Source organism: Camelus bactrianus, chromosome 33 (assembly GCF_048773025.1).
Source record: "Camelus bactrianus isolate YW-2024 breed Bactrian camel chromosome 33, ASM4877302v1, whole genome shotgun sequence".
Taxonomy (NCBI): Eukaryota; Metazoa; Chordata; class Mammalia; order Artiodactyla; family Camelidae; genus Camelus; species Camelus bactrianus.
Window position 1 is genome coordinate 10,022,435 of NC_133571.1, and position 19,704 is coordinate 10,042,138.

The 19,704-nt window shown below is 39.3% G+C and overlaps 2 protein-coding genes across 2 annotated transcripts in view; one reads left to right on the forward strand and one right to left on the reverse strand.

The window, feature by feature from the left end:
- ZW10 (zw10 kinetochore protein) overlaps positions 1 to 14,886 on the reverse strand; it is a 28,544-nt gene extending 13,658 nt beyond the window's left edge. The window contains exons 1-9 of the mRNA XM_010953537.3: positions 14,683 to 14,886; positions 12,601 to 12,735; positions 9,503 to 9,604; positions 9,233 to 9,310; positions 8,921 to 9,080; positions 7,438 to 7,590; positions 6,810 to 7,001; positions 1,493 to 1,656; positions 422 to 604 (exon numbers count right to left, since the gene is read on the reverse strand). Coding sequence (XP_010951839.2) covers positions 422 to 604; positions 1,493 to 1,656; positions 6,810 to 7,001; positions 7,438 to 7,590; positions 8,921 to 9,080; positions 9,233 to 9,310; positions 9,503 to 9,604; positions 12,601 to 12,735; positions 14,683 to 14,787 — 1,272 coding nt within the window. The 5' untranslated portion in view covers positions 14,788 to 14,886. The remainder of the gene's footprint in view (positions 1 to 421; positions 605 to 1,492; positions 1,657 to 6,809; positions 7,002 to 7,437; positions 7,591 to 8,920; positions 9,081 to 9,232; positions 9,311 to 9,502; positions 9,605 to 12,600; positions 12,736 to 14,682) is intronic.
- Positions 14,887 to 18,710: 3,824 nt separating this feature from the next.
- CLDN25 (claudin 25) lies at positions 18,711 to 19,400 on the forward strand. The gene has a single exon (XM_010953536.2). It carries the CDS (start codon positions 18,711 to 18,713, stop codon positions 19,398 to 19,400), a length of 690 nt encoding a protein of 229 aa, XP_010951838.2.
- The last annotated feature ends 304 nt before the right edge of the window (positions 19,401 to 19,704 follow it).

Sequence of the window (19,704 nt, forward strand, 5' to 3'; positions counted from 1 at the left end):
TACTTGAAAACGAGTGTCTCCATTAGCCTAAGAAATGAAGTCAACATTTTCACAAAAGGATATAATCTCTGCATATAACCATATCAGTCATGAAACTGTGTACTAAAAACTCAAGTGATGACGTTGAGAAAAATCCACAGGCTAACACACTGTCTGATTTCAGTAACAGTGTAATCCATTACACTGATGTAGACTTTTTCAATTTACACCATGCTTTTATGTGCATTATCCTATCCGGACCTCACAATGCCCTATGAAAGAGGTAGATGTTAGGACCACTTTAAAAATGAGAAAACAAACGTTTAAGAAGATTAATAATTCGTCTCAGTGACCTCAGCAACTGCCACAAGCTCTTCCACTCCACCATAATCCTCTCAAAAATGATCTGCTCCCTACGTACAACGTATAACCACCCCCATACCGTCACAGTGTTGTGAATTTCAGAGGTCATCAGGTTTCTAGCCGCCACGATCACATCCTGACACTTCTTGTTAGCAAAATGAGAATTGACATTACGGGCGTATTTCAGCAAATCTGTAGTATCTCCTTTTAAAAACCTCATCTCCTTTAGGGCATTTTCAAATTCTTCAGTAGACTGTATGATCTGAGAAAGAAACACATGAAAAAAAATATACATATATACATATATTCCGTTTCAATATTAAAATTTCAAATCCAAAGTATAGAAAAGAACAAGGACCAGCTGATCATTTAAGTTTTAGAACAGACCACCGATTACTAGGTATAAAAATAGTATACATTTTTCTAGCCTTAAGTTCTCTGGAAGAGCATCTTCAATAGAAAGTTCTGACTCTACTGAGTAAAGGTGAAAAAAATCTTTAAAATAAATATACAGTAGTATCCTTGGTTTCATTTACCCACAGTAAACCATGGTTTGAAAATATTAAATGGAAAATTCCAGAAATAAACAATTAATGAGTTTTAAATAGTGCGCTGTTCTGAGCAGTGTGATGAAATCTTGTGCCGTCCTGCTCTGACTCGCCCAGGACATGAATCACCCCTTTGTCCAGCTATACATACTACCTGCCCGTTATTATAGGAAAAAACATAGTACGTATGGATATATATAGTTCAGTACCATCCACAGGTTCAGGCCTTCACTGGGGGTCTCAGAACTTAGCCTCAAATAAAAGGGGGGGGGGGACGACTGTATTTATTTTAGTGTCTGAGGAACCACTAAAAAGAAGCCAGAAAGTAAAGTGTCACATAGTAGTTACTACAGCTATACAAATATAAAAACAATTGTTTTCCAAAAGTATCCTACTTAAGAAAACTTACTTAATAAGAAAACATACTTCCCCAACCAAAAGGTAGGAAGCCAGGAAAGAAATGAAGTTACAGGGAATTTGCCTCCACACTTCATAATTTTCTTGCAGATGTCACTAAAGAACAAAAGATCTCCAAGGTAAACAAACGACACCAAGGGGAACCCATGGTCTCCTCAAACCTTCTGCAACCCTTCTGCTCTTACCTCTTCATACTGCTGTAACTTGCTGCTGTTAGTCGGGATGGAATAAACCAAACAATTTTTAATGAGGCACTCAGATAAGTCCTCCCAGATCATGTCACCAAGCATCTCAGCCAATATGATCTTGGATGTTTTCTCATTTTCTAGGTCAGCATCAAGAGGCAAATCTGAATTCAAAAGAAAAAGTTTTAAACAAGAAACCATTCACGGTCCAGATATACTCTCAAATTCCCTTGTTTTCTAGAATCCCCTAATTCTAAGATGATGGGGAAGAAAACAGCACACATAATTCTACCACTGTCTCAACTGACTGCGTGGGACACGGCATGACACACTATTATTTTATTTTCACTGCTCAGATGAATTGTCTGCACCGCATTACTGCCTGTTCTCTATTAACAATAAGGTATCAAGCCATCTACATTATAATCATCTACTGCTAATCTACCCATCTGATTCTATGACAAGCATTCAGAAATTCCGCACACCAAACTGAAACTAGTTTAGAATAAAATCCCAGCTCTTTAATAATGAATAAACATAGGTTTTTTTCATCTCTGCACAGGATCTGAGTGTTTAGCCTAACTAAAATAGCAATAAACCCCTTACATTATAGCATAATATCTAGTCTATGAAACAGAGTACCTCAATATCTCTTCTATGGTAATATTTTATGTTGGTATTTTCCAACACATTTTCAGGGAGTTATATTTAGGATACACTATTAATTAATTAAATACTTAAGAATCAGTGACCAACGTAGAGGGAAAGACCATAAGCAGGACCACCTTTTTTGAACCTAGTTCTGATTCACCAAGGAAGACCTTAGGAGATAAGAACCTTAAAAGAAAGTGACCGTATTACCTCAGAGCCTTGAGATACGTTACAGCATCTGAACTCTAGGCCTTTACTGCCTGACTTGGTAGCAGTCAGCCACATTTTGTTACTGAGCACTTGAAATGTGGCTAGTGTGACTCAGGAACTCAATTTTTTTTAGTTTTTAGTAATTTCAAATGAAGTGTAAAAATGGAAGCAAGAGTGGGCGGTTATGAGGGGTAGGTGGCCCCAGGGAGCCTTGTGGTGACAGAAGAGTTCTGTATCTTGATGCATGAATCCACACAAGAGATAAAACTGCACAGAATTGTGCACACACACACACACACACAAACGCACACACAAGTGCAGGTAAAACTGAGAGAAATCCGAGTAAGTTCTGTGAATTGTACCAAAGTCAATTTGCTGGTTTTGAAATTAATACTATGGTTACACAAGATGCTAACACTGGGGAAAACTGGGTGAAGGGTACATGGGGCCTCTGAACATTTTTTGAATAAAAAATTTAAACTAAAAAAAAAAAAAAAAAAGGAAGCAGCATAAAATGCTTTCAAACACAATTTTTGTTGCTTTGATAAGACCGCATCTCACTTTAACCATCACATCACGTAAGCTATTACGTTGTACTGCAGTGCTCACATCAGGTACGTGTATCATTTCTAGTATTCCGTATGAACACACCACCCATCTAGTCAGTGTAAACAGATTCATTCCACTCTAGCAACTTTTTTACCCTGTGAACCAACGTAACATTATAATGTGCTTATTTGAATATTTTATGCATACAGCACAAATGACTGTGATATCTACATGAACTGCAAAATGCAGTTAAACTGAAATCCTTATTTCGATTGATATATTCTTGTAGTTTAAGAAAATACCTATAAACAGATTTTTAAGTTTAAAACTAAGGTATACTATTGATGCAGAATCAAGTAAAGATGCAGAAGCTAGTGAAACTAGTGGAACAGTAAAGGAAAAAAAGAGATGAAAACAGGCCACAAATTTTACAATGGATGGCAACTGCAACTTGCTAAAACAAAGCAAAACAAATCTTTGCTTGCTGTGCAAAAAAAAAATTTTAAGATAATAAAGCAGACAACATTAAGAGAAAACTTTCAAGAAATACATTAGGGAATTGTGAAGTTTCCTCTCAAAAAAGAATTGACAAAATTAGCCATCTGAAATCACAATTAAATGTCCAACCAAAAATGTGATTTTAATGGGATCTGAGCTTGTAACTTTGGCTAGCTATAAACAGACTTGGTAAAGTCATTCTATATGTTTTCTCTGTGCGCACAATTTGGTGTCAATTTTATGCTGGTTTTTAAAAAAGTTAAGGCACTTATCTGTCTTTTTCTATTGACCAAAAGAGCTTGATTAACAGAGGAATTATCTGTAATTTGGAGAATACAAATGCAAGCTTTTGGTTAGTTTTCAGAGTTCCAAAAAAGTTGATTCTGCCAGTTTCTGCCAGTTTTTAATTGCTTTTATGGAGGACAGATTTTTGGTGTTCCTTACTCTGCGCATGGTCACTGATGTCATCCAAGTACCGATTAAAAAAAAAAAAAAAGACTGATTAAGATTGTTGGTCTTTTTATGAGCAAATTGACCTAAGTTTCCCAATAAAATACCAAAAGAGAAGGTACGGAAATCCTTCAGAATTTTTGAAGTGCTCACACATCCCACAGCAGCATTATCAAGGTATCTGAGGAGCCTCATTCATCTGGTCACAGTGCTGGGATCAAGACCCTCCATTTAAACCCTGCATAGGCAGCATGCTTTTCTCAATTCTAGGCCACAGATAACCCCTCAACTGTCTACTGCTTTTTAAAACATGATTTCCAAAGGATATCTGGCCAGGAGAACCCATATTTCTCTTTGTTTTTAAAAGAATGATGCAGAGAAAATAAGTTTATTGCACTGTTCAGATATAAATCAGTCATGTGTTAACACTCTGGGGAGTGGAACTGAGGAGGGCGTGGAGTGTGCCACTTTATATACTTCTGTAGTTTCCTCTAATGAGTATTACTTTGGAAATTAAAAGAAAGGAAAATAAATTCAAAATACCATGTGAAATAATTTTTTAAAAAAAGAAAACGCCTAGAATTTAGCCATAAACCATACGTACCTAATGGTGGCCTTTTTAGTGGCAAGTCTCTTAACAACCTTTCAACCTTCTACAGTTAATTGTATGTCCAGAATCTCTACTTCTTGGTAAATTTTAGTAACTTATACTTTCTAGAAAATCATTCATGGCAAAAGCAAAATGTGCTTGTTGTGACCAACCCAATACTATTAAGGTTTATAAAGAAAGAAACCAAATGTTCCCTCTCCACAGCCACAAGCTGCTCTTTCTCTCTCTCCTTCTGTGTCCTAGTGACCAGTGTTAAGAGTTTGGCTTGTATTCTTTTTCCCTTACGTTACACTGTTTATATAAACATATACACTGTTTATATCACTTCTGTAAGGAATGAAAAACTGGGATACCTGGGTCAAAGAGATGCATATCTTAGTACAACTATATAGCTTCAGATTACTTTATAAAAAGCACTCACAAAAGCCATGAAGGAGACTACCTTTCCATTTTCTTGCCAGAAACATCTTAAACAGGTCTTTTATCAACTCTAAGGGTGGAAAGTTCTACCCTGATGGTGTGATTTCCATTCCCCTATTAGGGAAATTAAGTAACACATATTTTTAGGTTAATTAATAATTTGTACCATTTCTTTCATAAATTGTTTATTCATTACTTTTTTTTTAAACCTATTTTTCTACTGTTCTCTTTTTCTGTGGGAAAAAAAATCTTTATATTACCTCCTTGTCTGTCAGATGTATTACAAATATTTCCTCCCAGTACACTATTACCTTTTGACTTTATGGTATTGTTTACTATATAGAATTTAACATTTATATATAGTCAAATTTGCCAATCATTTCCTTTATGCATTGTGTGCTTCCTGAGACTATTCAAGTCTTCTCCTAAATTTTCTTCTAGCATTTTTACCGTTTCACTTTTGCATACAGGGCTTTAATTCATCTGGAATTTATTTCTGTATGATGTATGGAGCAGGAATCTAACTTTGTTTTATGCCATATAGCTAATTTTGCTAGCATCATTATTTAGTAAACTATCTGTCCCATTAAACTGAAAATGTGACTTTGATCAAATGGTAAATTCTCATTTATGTCACTTCAAAAAAAAGTGAAGGAAGTTTTATATTGGTGATAAGATGCAGGAGACATGACAACAGCTGCTGTGAAAAATCTGAAAGTCCATCATCTATAATAAGAAATAGACTTATTCTGTATGGCTCCACACAGCAGAAATAGCATCAGTAAAGCAGATATTTCAAGGCAATATATTTTGAACATATTTTTAAAATAACTATCCTAAAGATTTAATTTCCAAAATGGGCATTTTGGCCATAGTATTTAATATAAAAAGGATATACAATTAAAACAAACAAACAAACAAACAAAAACTTCAGAGTAATCAGAGTTGCCCAGTGATAGGATGGAAAGCCTCAAGAAATGAGTTCTCTCTCACTAAAGGTGCTCAGGTTGGTTACATGAACAGAGATATCTGGACTGAATCACCTCTCTAGTTCACTCCAATCCTTGGATACTGTTTATAATTTTATAAAAATCAGTGTATTATCTCCCCAAGTGAAGGAATAAGAAGAAAACTACCTTGGATTTTTGTAATTTATGCAAGTCTTAACATTTTTTATTCTCTGCTGTCAAACCTAGAAAGAATTCTTTGCTTTACATATAAAAATATTTACATATAAATAAGGTATACGACTGCCAGGAAGGCATACGAACAATAGCGGCATTTCTTTTTTATCTTTTCCACAGCAAGGATGCTTAATCTGACTATTCAATAAGACAACTGAGAAAAGCAAAAAGAAGGTAAGTCAAATAGAGTAAAAACAACAGTGTTATAATAAAACACCAGAATAGCATGACAGCCAGAAAATGATTTAAGCAACATAGAAACTGGCTATTTCAAGGATGAATATATAAAGATCTAACCAACAGGTTGAGTTGGAGTGAAATTCATTTCCTACATTAAACCCAGTTTGTTTTTATCAACTAGGTTGTTGGGGATTCTTCCCATCGAAACATGTAAAACAGCACTTGGTTCATTTCTGCTTCTCCCATAATTAAAGCAAGAGCCCAAAATGTGATGCTACTAGAAGTCCAGTGAGAGAAATGCATCCTGAAGTTCAACTAAATATTACAAACACAGAATCCGGGCACCACTGATAACCCTGCTTGTCAGCACAGGGCAGAGAAGGAACGCAAAGTAGAGCACAAAATAAAAAGGCAACGGCTCTGGTCCTATGACATAATTTACTCACCTCCCATCCTCCATTCACGCAGATTGTTGGTATTTTTATTCACTTTAAAATAATATTTACTTTAAAAAATCATATTTACTTTTCAAAAACATAAAAAGCACTGCCTTGGGGACACATACCTAGAAGCTGTTTCTGGACCACTTCCAGTACCAGTCTGATCTTTGCAAAAACTTCAGATGGCGATGGATGTTCCAAGTCATTCATCACAGATTCAAAACGAATAACAATGATGTTAGGCTGGTTTTCTATCACAGCAAAAACGGATGGGCAAGATGCCAGAGGCCTAAGGATATACTTCAGCAGCATCTGACCTGAAAATGATATGAAGACTCATCAAAAATCACCAGAAGAAACAAACAAACAAAAAAAGATTTGTGCACCTAACAACAAAAATACATACACCATGACATTACACAACACCCACAATGCACTGCAGGTTTTCCCACTAAAGCATCCCAGACTGTCTACAGATTTTTATATAAATTATTCAAAAAACCAAATAAAACAAATACCGGCACTTAGTCAAAAAAAAAAAAAGAAGAAGAAAAAAAAGGAAAGGATCTAGGCCCTTAATGAAAAGAGTAATATTTACAACAATTCCATTTGATAAACCATGAGGCCAAACCCTGTATGATCCATTATTGATATTATTCAGAGAATATTTGTTAATTTTTTCTGTCATTCCTTTAACACTGGACCTTCTGAAATTTCACATAAATGAAACAAAGCTTAAATCATTTATCTTACCAAATGACTTAAGCTTGGTATGTAGCTCCCCAAGAAGAGAAAATGCCAAGAGGACAGAACTGATGGGTGGCACGGGGCCCTTCTCCTCTTTCTGAGATTGCTCAGTACACAAATGAAGTTCTGTTTGTAGGCAAGATTCCAAGTTGCTGATGTCTAAGAAAAAGGGAAAAAATATCAGCTGTCTCAGCAACACAGGATGTTCCCATTCCTATTCCTGAGAGCCCACTGTCTCCTGAGTCTTTAAGTACATGCTCTTACTACAATCCACTTCTAATGCAGCCAAATATTAATTACGACATACATGTCCTGGGCATCACTTTAAAACAGGAAATTACTTTTTTTTGGTATGTTCGAAGAATCAAACTGAGTGCAAAAGTATGATGACGTGCTTACAATAACTGCTAATTCAATATGTACTGAATGGCTGAAAAAAGTCAAGGAATAAAAAGTGAGATCCTAGTTTGCATTAAGACCTCCCCTTCTATGCTCCCTCTTACCAAGTGAAGAGAACAGCCTGCCAGACAAGTTTAACAGGAAGAGTGTGTTACAACAGAGAATGAACACACCTGCCACCTTCTCTTAATTTTACAGTCTGCTTGGAAATAGCATCTAATTATTTTCTAGATTCCTTCCTTCAAAATACCTAAAATACATACATGTGTATATGTGTGTGTATGTGTGTGTGTCTATGAACACACATCCATATATAATGTATCTGAGGGCCAAAGTGGACATAAGAAAGGGAGCAAGAGGAGACTGTGAGGTTTCCTCTGAAATAAGACTAAATTTCAAGATTAAGTGCTGGAAAATACACCAGGTTTAATGGCATGCCCTTTACATATACCCTCAGGGGTTTTACTTTGTGTAAACAAGACATCAAAGAGGGCTCCCACCCAGAGGTGGGCAGAGGGACTGAGAGCCAAGTAGTATAAATAAAAGCCAGGGCCAGAGTTATCCTATTTCTTCACCTTGCAAAGCAGCCCCCATCTCATGATTCTGTCACCATTTTTACCCAAGGACTGAAAAAAAATTGGCCCAAACTCCTATCTCATTGATCCTCTGTCTTCTTTCCTTAGCAAGAGAGAGAATGATTGAATAGCTTCTTTAAGCTTCTAGACAAGATAAACTGTTGGGATTAGGGATTTGGGAACTGGCACGTCCTACAGCGCAGTGGAAACGGTGTGGTCTTAAAGTGCCACCTTCTCTACTTTCTTCTCTACCCCTCCTCCAAGTGGACCCCTCCCAATCACCTTCCCTCTTCTCTGCTCCTTCCTACTGGAAGGGACAGAAAGAGAAATGTCACAGAAGTAAAAAGCATTTTGGTCCTAACAAGCATTTTCCTTAAAATGAGAACTCAATATAGACTTGATAGAATAATAAATGAAACCTTCTCATCTACCAATATAAAACATTTGGAATATATTCAGAGGCCAAACTGGTTCAGGCAGATTAAGCAAAGCAGTCCACCTGAGGTCAGCAGCACCTTTTGATGGTGGGAACTTCCATACAATCAGCTTCTGCCACTCTTCTCCAAGGTGATACAGTATGTTCTGTTTCTGTATTGTAAGCTCCATACTGAGAGATTTCAACATTTTTAAATCAAAGCATTTTCTGGATTTTAACAACTTCAAGCATTTCTGTGCCTGGTAGGGAAACAGAATCATTGTTAAACATCCCACCTGGACTGTGGGCAATCAGAATACATTTTATAATAATAAGGAATACATGGAACACAAAATTTACTTAAAACAAGAATAGTATTAATTGCTCATGCTTTGGAGAAAGTGTTTAATACCTCCTCGAGACGCTGAGCAGCAGCGACATACTTCTTCTCTGCTAATGCACAATTGTATTCTTCAATAGCAGTTGAAAACTGAAAAGAGAAGTGTAGTTATTTAGGTATCTTATTTTACATACTATTACTTCAAGTCTGTCTGCTTGCCTGTTTTTAAAATTTGGGAAAGAAACCATATAGTCAAAGGACACCCATTTAATACTGAGACCAACTGGAAAAAAGTCACTTTCTCACCACCAAAACACTGAAGTTTGGTTTGAGTTTACTGACCTCTTGTAGCTGTTTAAGCAAACTTAGGACTACTGAGTCTCTTTCCAACTGTTGCTTCAGGTCTGTAAATTCAGCAGTTGATACATGAAGATCCCGGCGGACCTAAGTCACACATCAAAGACAAGTAATTTTAAGCTATACTATACCTAAGAAATAAAACATTTCTTAAAATCAATAAGCTTTATTAGGGGACTGTAATTCATGATGAAACTTACATGCTGATGAAGACTGGAATAAAAATCACAGAATGCAGTAGAAGAGACCTTCAGTTGTCCACGTAGCCCAAACCCTTATCCTACACAGGAATACCCGTTTCCAACAACGTAACATCTTTTTGTCACCATCTATTCTTGGTTTTAAATTCTCTTTCATCAGAAAGCTCATTCACCTGGATTACTAGCAGGGTATCCCCACTGCCAAGTGGTAATTCATCCTACAGCTGAACAGTTCTAATAAAAAGCTTTTCTTACGTTGAGTGAGACTCCACCTCCCATTCTGTCCCCTCTATTCAGAGACTTGGTACTATCAATTATTCCCTCTCGTCTTTCACCTCTCCCTAATTCATTCTTCATTCACGAATTATATATTGATTGAATACCTATTAGAGCATGGCTCCTCCCATCAGATTTAAACGTTAAAATTTCCCCCATCTTTAAGAAAACATCTCCACCTCAGCAACTGCCCTATTTCTCAACAGCTACCTTATTCCTCTCCTGCCTCTCAAGCTTCTTGCAGGAGTGATCCATACTCACCGTCTTTACTCTCTCACCTTTCATTCACTCTATAACCCACGTGATCTGGTTTCTATCCCCATCATTCCACCAAAACTATTCCAAAACAGCTGGTGCCAAAAACACCGATCAAATTTTTGTTGCTAAATCCAAAGCATCCATCACCCGTAATAACCATTCATCAGTACACCGTTACTTCCTTTTGCTTAGTTCCATGACACCAATTTCTACCCATCTTCCTCCTGGTTCTTTGGCCATTCTTTCTCATTTTCTTTTGGGAGCTTCATTTTCCCTCTGATCACTTCACACATATTGACATTCCTTTCTGCCTGGCCCTCTTATTACTCTGAACCAACGGTTCTCAAAAACTAAACTTTTTTTTTACCCCACCCCCATCCAGGGACACTTGGCAATGTGTAGAGACATTTTGGCTTGTCACAACTGACAGAGTTCTACTGGCATCTAGTGAGTTGAGGTCAGGGATATTGCTAAACAACTTACAATGCACAGGATAGCCCCCCCAACAGCAAAGAATCCCCAGCCTCAAATATCAACAGTGCCTAGACTGAAAAACCCTGCTCCGTACACTCTCTCTGGACAATTTAATCCATTCCCATGGCTTCAAGTTCTAAGCGCAGCTATCTCAAGTCCACATCATTTTCCAAATCTCCAAATATGTTATGGAAGGAGTGATATGTAAACTGTCCTCTAAAATCCATTCTCCCACTCTCCCCCAGTAACAGCACATGGCTACCCAACTAGGCTACGCATTCTAGAGGGACAATGTGCCTAAGATCCCATCAATGGAATATAAGCCAAAGGGATGTGTACCAGTTCCAAGTCTTAGTCTCAAAAACACGGATGTGTCCCCTCTGTGCCCTCCCTTTGCCCTTTAACCTCCAGCTATAACTGGACATGGGGCAAGACCCACTTCAACCATGCAAACAACAACAAAGTCTTAGAGCGTGCTTCTCAAACTATAACAGTGGCCAATTCCACTGCTCTCCAGACTGCTGGAAGACAATTCTTTAGGGGCACCTCACATTTCTGCACTGTCTTGCAAGTGAAGCAACTGACCATCTTTTGGTCTGGGCTACCTTTTCAAGAACACTTGTGTAGTGAACACTGGAAAAATAGTGTTTCCCTCCGTAGCAAAAAGCAGGCATTATGAGGCTGAGATTCCCTAACTCAGGAGTTCTATCATGCAGTCCACTGCACACTGCCCTGCAGAAGCCTGGGCTCAGGACACTGTGCAAAAATGTTTAGCATTCTGGTTACTGCTGTGAGTAGTAAACTGTCCTTCTTCTCTCACCCAAGGATGCTCATGTTAGAAGCAAATGCAGAAGACACCTAGGATTAGACTTTGTTTAATCCTCTAATATCAGCTTGATTTCCTTCAACTGCCTGTTTTTCCTAAAAGGAAACTGCAAGGGAAAAATCCTGGTGAGATAATATATGTGAAAAATATTTTCTAAATTATAAAGTGGATACTCCTGTTTCCAGACTGGCTTCTTTATGATGACAGCACTCTGGCAAATGTGGTCAACATTCTTAAAACCCACTGGACCTTCCATAAGAAGTATAACAAGCACGAGGCCCACAAAGTGACACCGTGTAAGACAGGCAGGGATTCTCTGCATGGCCAGGAAAAGTGGCTTTACGACAGGAAGAAGAGTGGCTGATTGGCAAACCAAGCCAAGTTTTCAGACGAAGGCCAAAAGACAAAGACTGTGCTGAAGCTTTAACAGGTTGAGGGCAGCTGTGGGTATAAAAGAATGCCGGCCATTAAGAGATACAAGCATTTTACAGTAGGAGATGATGGGAGAGAAGGCCAAATGGTCCAGTTCTAAGCTTCATCTATTTTTATTTTATTATGAGGACAATAAAATATCTAAAATATCCTGAGTTTTTTTTTAATTTATAAAGTGCTATTAAAAATGTAAGACATTATTGTAGCTAAAACATTCTTGCCATGAAAAAGAAATTTTTTAAATTATGTTTTTGGAAAGTATTTGCTTTTGTTTTTTGGGTTTTTGGTTTTGGTTTTGTTTTTTTTTTTTTTCCTTTGGTGGTGCAGGAGGAGGGAGGCATTTAGGTTTATTACTTACTCTTAGAGGAGGTAGTGGGGATTGAACCCAGGACCTTGTGCATGCCAAGCATGCACTCTACCACTTGAACTATACCCTCCCCCTGTTTTTGGAAAGTATCTGAATTTTAAAATTGGAAGTTTCCCTAAAATCGTCTCATCCAACTTCCATTCCCCAATAAGGAAAGTAAGGTCTTTGAAAGTTGTATAAAACTGAATTGTCTTAAGAATCAGGAAGCTGACCTGCCTCCCAATAAATCTACCTTACAAACTATTCTTACCTCACTCTCGATCCTGGATTTCAGCAGGTCAATGTCGTCAGACAGCTTATCTACTTGGGTAACCAGGTCCTGTGCACTTTGCATGCTAGGCAGGAATTCACTGTACTTCTTGCTGATCATACTGCATACCTCACCCTATTATATAAGATACAAAATTGAAAATGAGATGAGTAGGGAACTCTGTTACATAGCTCGTCTTCTGTTAGGTATCTTCCATGTTAGAGCCTTTCTGCTGGTTACCCACACCCATCTGCTTTCCCTCCAAGCCAATGGGGTTCTTCAAAAAGCACATTTCTCCCACCATTAAGAGTCCCATAACTTAAGGATGCAAGAAGACAATGACCAAATCCCAGTGGTGCCCAAGAGTTGTGCAAACACTGAAAAAGAGAAAGGCACAACCAGAAGTTCTCATTTTGAACTATATCAAGACTATCGCCACTAATTTTAATCATATCACTAACAGAAAAAAAGCAAATGTATAAATTAAACCCATAATGTGTATACTTCAATCAATTTGTGAATTTCTGCTTTCTTGCTTATAAAATTGTAAGATCTATATAAACTTGTGGTTGCCAAGGGGGCAGGGGGTGGGAAGAGATAGACTGGGATTTCAAAATTGTAGAATAGTTAAACAAGATTACACTGTATAGCACAGGGAAATATATACAAGATCTTATGGTAGCTCACAGAGAAAAAAAATGTGACAATGAATACATATGTTCATGTATAACTGAAAAATCGTGCTCTACACTGTAATTTAATACAGCATTGTAAAATAATTATAAATCAATAAAAAATGTTAAAAATAAAAAAATAAAATAAAATAAATTGTAAGACCTCATTTTAAAACCCTAAATTGATTTGAATGCCATTATCTCTGTTAATGCGAATTAATTTGATAAACAAATTATTGAATACTTTGCACTGAATTAGTCAATGCTTTGGAAGACACAAGAAAAAATTATGCTTGCCCACAAATAAATTCCTTTTAGGTAGGAAAGACAGCATACACAAGTAATCAGAATACAGAAAATGTAATATGACAACAAAGTTAGTGTCCTCCAGGAACACAACTGGAGTTTCGCTTGGAGTACAGAAAGTAATTCTCAACTGGCTGAAGATTTAAGTTGTTAAAATCAACTAATGAAAAGAAAGTTAGGTCCAGAACAGGGAAGAGCCTTGGGTGCCATGCTCAAGTAGCTTGATTGTCTTCTTTCCATTTTTATATAAAAAGTGATGAAAAATCCTAAAGCCATATTAAAGAGATGCCAGTGACATCAATACTTAACATTTAGGAAATCATTTTGGTAAAGAGAACTATTTTTGTGCTTTTATGGTACAGTACCAAACTTGCTCCCTTAAATCCAGACCTATACAGGTAAACATCACTTTAAATAAAAGCAACAAAGACAAGGGCAAATACTAATAGGCTGGTGATAGCAGAACAAAGTGAAACTGCTTGTGGCTATGTGCCTTTTGTTTTTGTATCAATCTCAAGATAGGAGGGTCCAAAGAAGCGCTATTTACGTGTTTTGTAACACTCAGCACAGCCTCAAGGGCCTAGGGTGGAGAAACTTTTAAGAAAATATCGATACAAAAAAAAAAAAAAAAAAAAAACAAGAAAAATTCCTAGAAAGGAGATTGGTATAATCCTCCCAAAGCTATTAGATTCACCCACAAATCGTACAAGGGAGTAGGTGGAGGAGATAAATACACGCCGACGAGGGGTGGGGGGAGCCTGCCCTCATTTCTACCCTCTCCTATGCAGACACCTCGGCCCTCCAGTCCCACCTTCCCTGCTCTGCTGGTCTCCTCGGCCCTCCTCCTCGTCCCTCTATCCCATCCTTCCCCTACCTAACCCCACTCCCCAACACCGCCCCAGCCCCCTCGCTTCCTCAGTCTCCCACTTCCGTCTGGGCTCCCCTCTAAGCGCCCTCCTCAGCCCACAGACCTCCCAGCCCTCCCACTCCTCATTCTTCCCCCTCAGCTCCCACACCCGACTCCTCGCACCCACTCTGGCTGCCGTTGGCCCCACTCCTCTCCCGTCCCTTTGTAGTCAGCCACCGGCTGCCCCGCCTTCACCTTGATCTCCTCCACCCGCCGGGTCAGGCGGCTGATCCGAGTGCCCAGATCCTCCTTCTCCAGCCTCCCCGAGTGTGCCAGAACTTCTGTCACGAACGAGGCCATCGCCACCACTGGAACCAACGCTGACAGGGTCACTCTCCCGTAGCCAGCGCGGCAGCTCCAGTCCCGTTGGCGGCCTTGGCGCGCGGCCTGCCGGGAAACGAAGTCTCGCGGGGCCCGAACTGCCGCGAGAGGGGGCGAGCGCCGAACTACAACTCCCAGCAGGCACCGCGGCTGTCTTAGCGTGGAATTTCCACGGTGTCCGGTAGTTGGCAAACTGTGTGGAGACGCGTTTTCCTCTGTCTCCGTTTTCAAATCGCTTTTCCTTTCCCGCCCGTTTTTCCCTGGGAGAAATGTTTTTATTTAATAACCAGTTCCAACTGAACCTTTCTCAACTTCAAAACGCTTACCTGTGAAATTTATCTAGCCAGAAAACCCAACGAGCCCATCTTGATGTTTTTTTCGTTAAATATTCCTTCTCAGGGGCCGCAGAGGCCGTCAGTCTGTACGAATGGTGCTCTCTGAAGTTGTGCAAGGAAATGACTTCACCTCATTATAAACAAAAATCTGCCCATAATTGCACTCCTTTTATATTGCATGGTTTATATTACATCTGTGTGTGTGTGTGTGTGTGTGTGTGTGTGTGTGTGTGTGTATACTACATCTATGTAATACTATTCATATTACCCAAATATAAATAACAGTACAGTGTGGACTAGAACAAGATACTTGGAACTTTCTATCAGAGATTACAAGTCAATTTTATCAAAACCTTTTTTAAAATTTTTTAATGTGTTATGTGTTTAAGATATTTACACATATTTAAGATAAATAAATACATATATTGAGATGAAGGATATACATCTCTCTGAGTGATGAATTTGTGGGGGGGGGTTCCCCTTCTCTTTCCCTATTTATTTTTCTGCAATAAACGTGTACTGCTTTGATTAAAATGTTATTTTTAACTTTTTTAAAGGTCTCTTGCAAGGGTTGACCCCAAGTAGATGCTGACCCTAAGGTCCTTGCTAATTTTAAGTGCCTGTGGGACAATCTGCTTATCCTAGTGAGGCCAGGGCAGCTTCCTGTGACGTGAGCAAAGGAAATGAAGCTGGAGTTGAGGCAGGAAGTCATAATATCTTGGGAAGCACCTCTCCCTAGAGAACCAAACCAACTTGTTTGGTAGACCTGTCAGCTTCACTTTGAGTTCTAAATGCTACTGATAATAAATGCCCAGTGAGAAAGAAGGACCTGCAGATGAAATTCCTGAAAACTTGTATCACACATTTACTGAGCAACTACTATATGACAGATGCTGTGCTAGGTTGAGAATCCAAAATACTCAAATAAATAATCTCAGGAAAATACGATCATTACTATTTTGGAGGTAGATAAGGGACTGATCCAGATTTTGTGGGGCCTAAGTCTTACAGTTGCCAGGTGAGGGTGGAATCTTTAAGGAAAAGAATATAAAATAACAAATACAAAATTAGATACAGGCCTTGGAAGGAGCCTGTGCAAGGAAAAGTCCCTGAAGCTTAATCCACCTCTGAGGAAGAGACAAAAATGCAGAGAAAATATTGGAGGAGGAGCACCCAGTCTCTGATTGAATCAGAAAGGTTTCACAGTAAGAAGGAATCTGACCTAAGAATGGAAGGAAGATGCCAGGTTGAAGTTCTGGAATCTTCCTCCAGGAAACCAATCCATTCATACCCACAAACACAGCTGTGGAAGCTCCACCTCTCCCTGGGCACTGGAGAAGCTAAAGATTGTTCCTCAAGTTTCCAGAGAAAGAGGGAAGAGCCAGAGTCAGCCTGAGGAAGGAGAAGAATGCTCTTCTAGGGGATGGAGTGAGATTGCTACACACGGTCAGTATACACAGGCATGAATGAACACTTGAATAAATAAAGAGGAATTACCAAATGAATGGGTTCCAGTTTCCCCCACTAACCTGATCTCCCTCATAGTTCACACTTTATCCTGATGTGTGTGTCTCCCAACTCACAGATTTTCACAAATCATCAAGAAAGAGCTCCGAGGAAGAGCCAAAGAATTAAGGAGCAGTGTCTGACCTCTCATGGCTTACACACCTGCGGCATGCCAGTATTCAGGAAGCCAAATATCAAACACAAATCCAAAGGGATGTAGTACAAGCAGACAGTGTTTCCAGGGATGCCTAATATTTCACCATTGTGTTGATTAGAACATGCGGTTGTTATAAAAGCAGCAGAAGGAGCCTACGATTTAAAAGAGCATCCCATTTGCTTCAAGATAGTGTGAAGGGAGGGATGGGGAGCAGTGGGTACAGGTATGGATGAAACAAGGTTGGTGTAAGTGGATAATTTTTGACGCTGGGTGACAGTGCATGAGATTTCTTTATACCATTTGCTCTACTTTTGTATACATTTGAAATTTTCTGTAATAAAACATTTTTTAAAAGGGCATGCCAGAAGATTCTGCTCACCTCCCTTCACCCCTACAAGACTGATAATCTAATCAGGCTGCTTAAGTGTTGAGGCATCTTTCAGGTAAAGTCAAGATACTGCTTTCTCAGATGCTTCCTCTTTGCTGAATATTCCACACCCTTCTTTCACTTCGTAGTGTACACAGGGCAATCAGTAGGTTAAAATATGAATAGGGGAATACATTAGTCAACATTTATGTTTTCAATATAACAAATCCCAATTTTTTTCTGTGTTTTGCCATTAAGATTAACCTTCATCTATGTGCCGTGTCACAGGTGCATAGGCACAGGGCAGGTGGAATCTCTGCTGTGGCCTGGAGACAAGAATATGAAATGTCACCGGCGAGCCGCCTGGCTTAGGAGTTGGATCTGTTGCTTACCAGCTAGGGGCTTTTGGCAAGTTACCTAACATGTATCTCACATCGGTGGTGTGAAAAGTAAAGAAGGATATAGAATTTAGTCAAAAGTCTGGTATTTAGCTGCACTCAGTTAATGCAAATGATTTCTTTTCTTGTCGGAACCTGCCTCTTGGCAGCAGCAACAGAAAGGAATGGAAGCTGGTATGACTACCATCTATTTATAGCTGCTTTCCTAACAGCAGCAGGAGGCTGAGGAGGAAGGGCTTCCCTCCCGATATATTCTGGGTCTGGATAGCTTCCTTGGATTGGGGGATTTTTTTTTTCTGCTTGCAAAAATACTAAATTATGAATTTATAAATGTATAAAATACATAGACAAGCAGAAATAATAAAATAAAAACTATCCATAATCCTTCCACTAAAATAACCATAGTTAACGTTTTATGGTATATGATATATAGATACATACTTACATACATATATACAGATATATGCAGTTTTTTGTGAAAGTGAAATTGCATTCTATATACTCCATATATTGTTTGCTCACTGCTTTTCTCACTTAACAATATGTCAAAAACATTTTTCATGTTATTAAAAGTTCTTCTACATCAATTAAAAATGGCTGCCTAAATTGTACATAGCAACGTACAATTATTAATACTAGTTCAATAAATATTTTCATAAACCTTTATATATATTCACAGTAAATGAAGAGAAGTTCTTGGAGGCAGGATGCTGGGTCAAAATATGCATATATTTGAAAGTATAAAATGTGAAGTCATGTTGCCCTTTAGAAATATTATATCAAGGTATAGTCCCAGAACATCATTCTTGTCTTCTTGCAAGTGGGGAGTGACCCTAACTCTTAAGTTTATGAATTTATTCATCAACTATATCTTGATGGCTTGCTGTCTCGCTTTTATGCCTCTCGTGGACCCTCCCCAAGAATCCACTCCCCCTGCCAATCTTGGACACACCCCCTAAACCCAAACATTGCCAAGTTCCTGGCACCTGCTTCAGCTGCTGCCTAGAAAACTGAAACAGGAACCCTCTCCAAATGCGAGAGACCTTCCACTCAACCTCCCCAAATTCCTCGCTGCCAGCCAGTCACCAAGCCGCCTGTCCTCCTTTTCTTTCTGCCTCTATTTTGTGGCAGGAGCCACCATGGCCTGGAGTTCCCGTGGGAAAGCCCAGCTCGGGGGACTGCTCCTCTCTCTCCTTGGCTGGGTCTGCTCATGTGTCACCACCATCCTGCCCCAGTGGAAGACTCTCAATCTGGAACTGAACGAAATGGAGACCTGGATCATGGGGCTTTGGGAGGTCTGCGTGAATCAGGAGGAAGTTGCCACTGTGTGCAAGGCCTTTGAGTCCTTCTTGTCTCTGCCCAGGGAGCTCCAGGCATCCCGCATCCTCATGGTCACCTCCCATGGGCTGGGACTACTGGGGCTTCTGCTCTCTGGCTTTGGGGCTGAATGCTTCCAGTTTCATGGGACCAAATGGGTATTTAAGATGCAGCTTTGTCTCCTGGGAGGGACTTTGGAGGCATCAGCTTCGGCCGCTACCCTCTTTCCAGTCTCCTGGGTGGCCTACGCCACCATCCAAGACTTCTGGGATGACAGCGTCCCTGAGATTGTGCCTCGGTGGGAGTTTGGAGATGCCCTCTACCTGGGCTGGGCTGCTGGAATTTTCCTGGCCCTTGGCGGGTTACTTCTCATCTTTTCATCTTGCCTGGGGAAAGAAGATGTGCCTTCTCCCCGGATGGCTGTTCCTACAGCCCCACCATCCTGTGCTCCAGCGGGGGAGTCTGACAGCTCATTCTATCTAATGCCAAGACCTAGGAGCCTGGTCATCTAGGACTAGCGTCTGCCAAGGAGTCTCTGGAAAATGTCAGTACAATTTATTCTCTTCCTTAGCCTTCATCACTCTATATTTGTTTGCCTCATTTTGCGGGGGATGGTTCCTGTCTCATTTGTCAAGAATTTGACAATCTTGGTAATATTCTAACCCTAATTTCAGAATGAAAAATCAAGGCACATGTGTCTAAAAACATGTTTATCTGATTTAGATTCCATTTGTATAAAATGCTTTTAAACTCATAACATGAATTATATGCTTGATTCTTTTATTACTAAGGAAAATGGATTACAAAGTGGCATCC

What these genes read in the sequence shown, in the direction of transcription:
- CLDN25 (XM_010953536.2), top strand. Translation starts at nt 18,711, where the DNA reads ATGGCCTGGAGTTCCCGTGGGAAAGCCCAGCTCGGGGGACTGCTCCTC.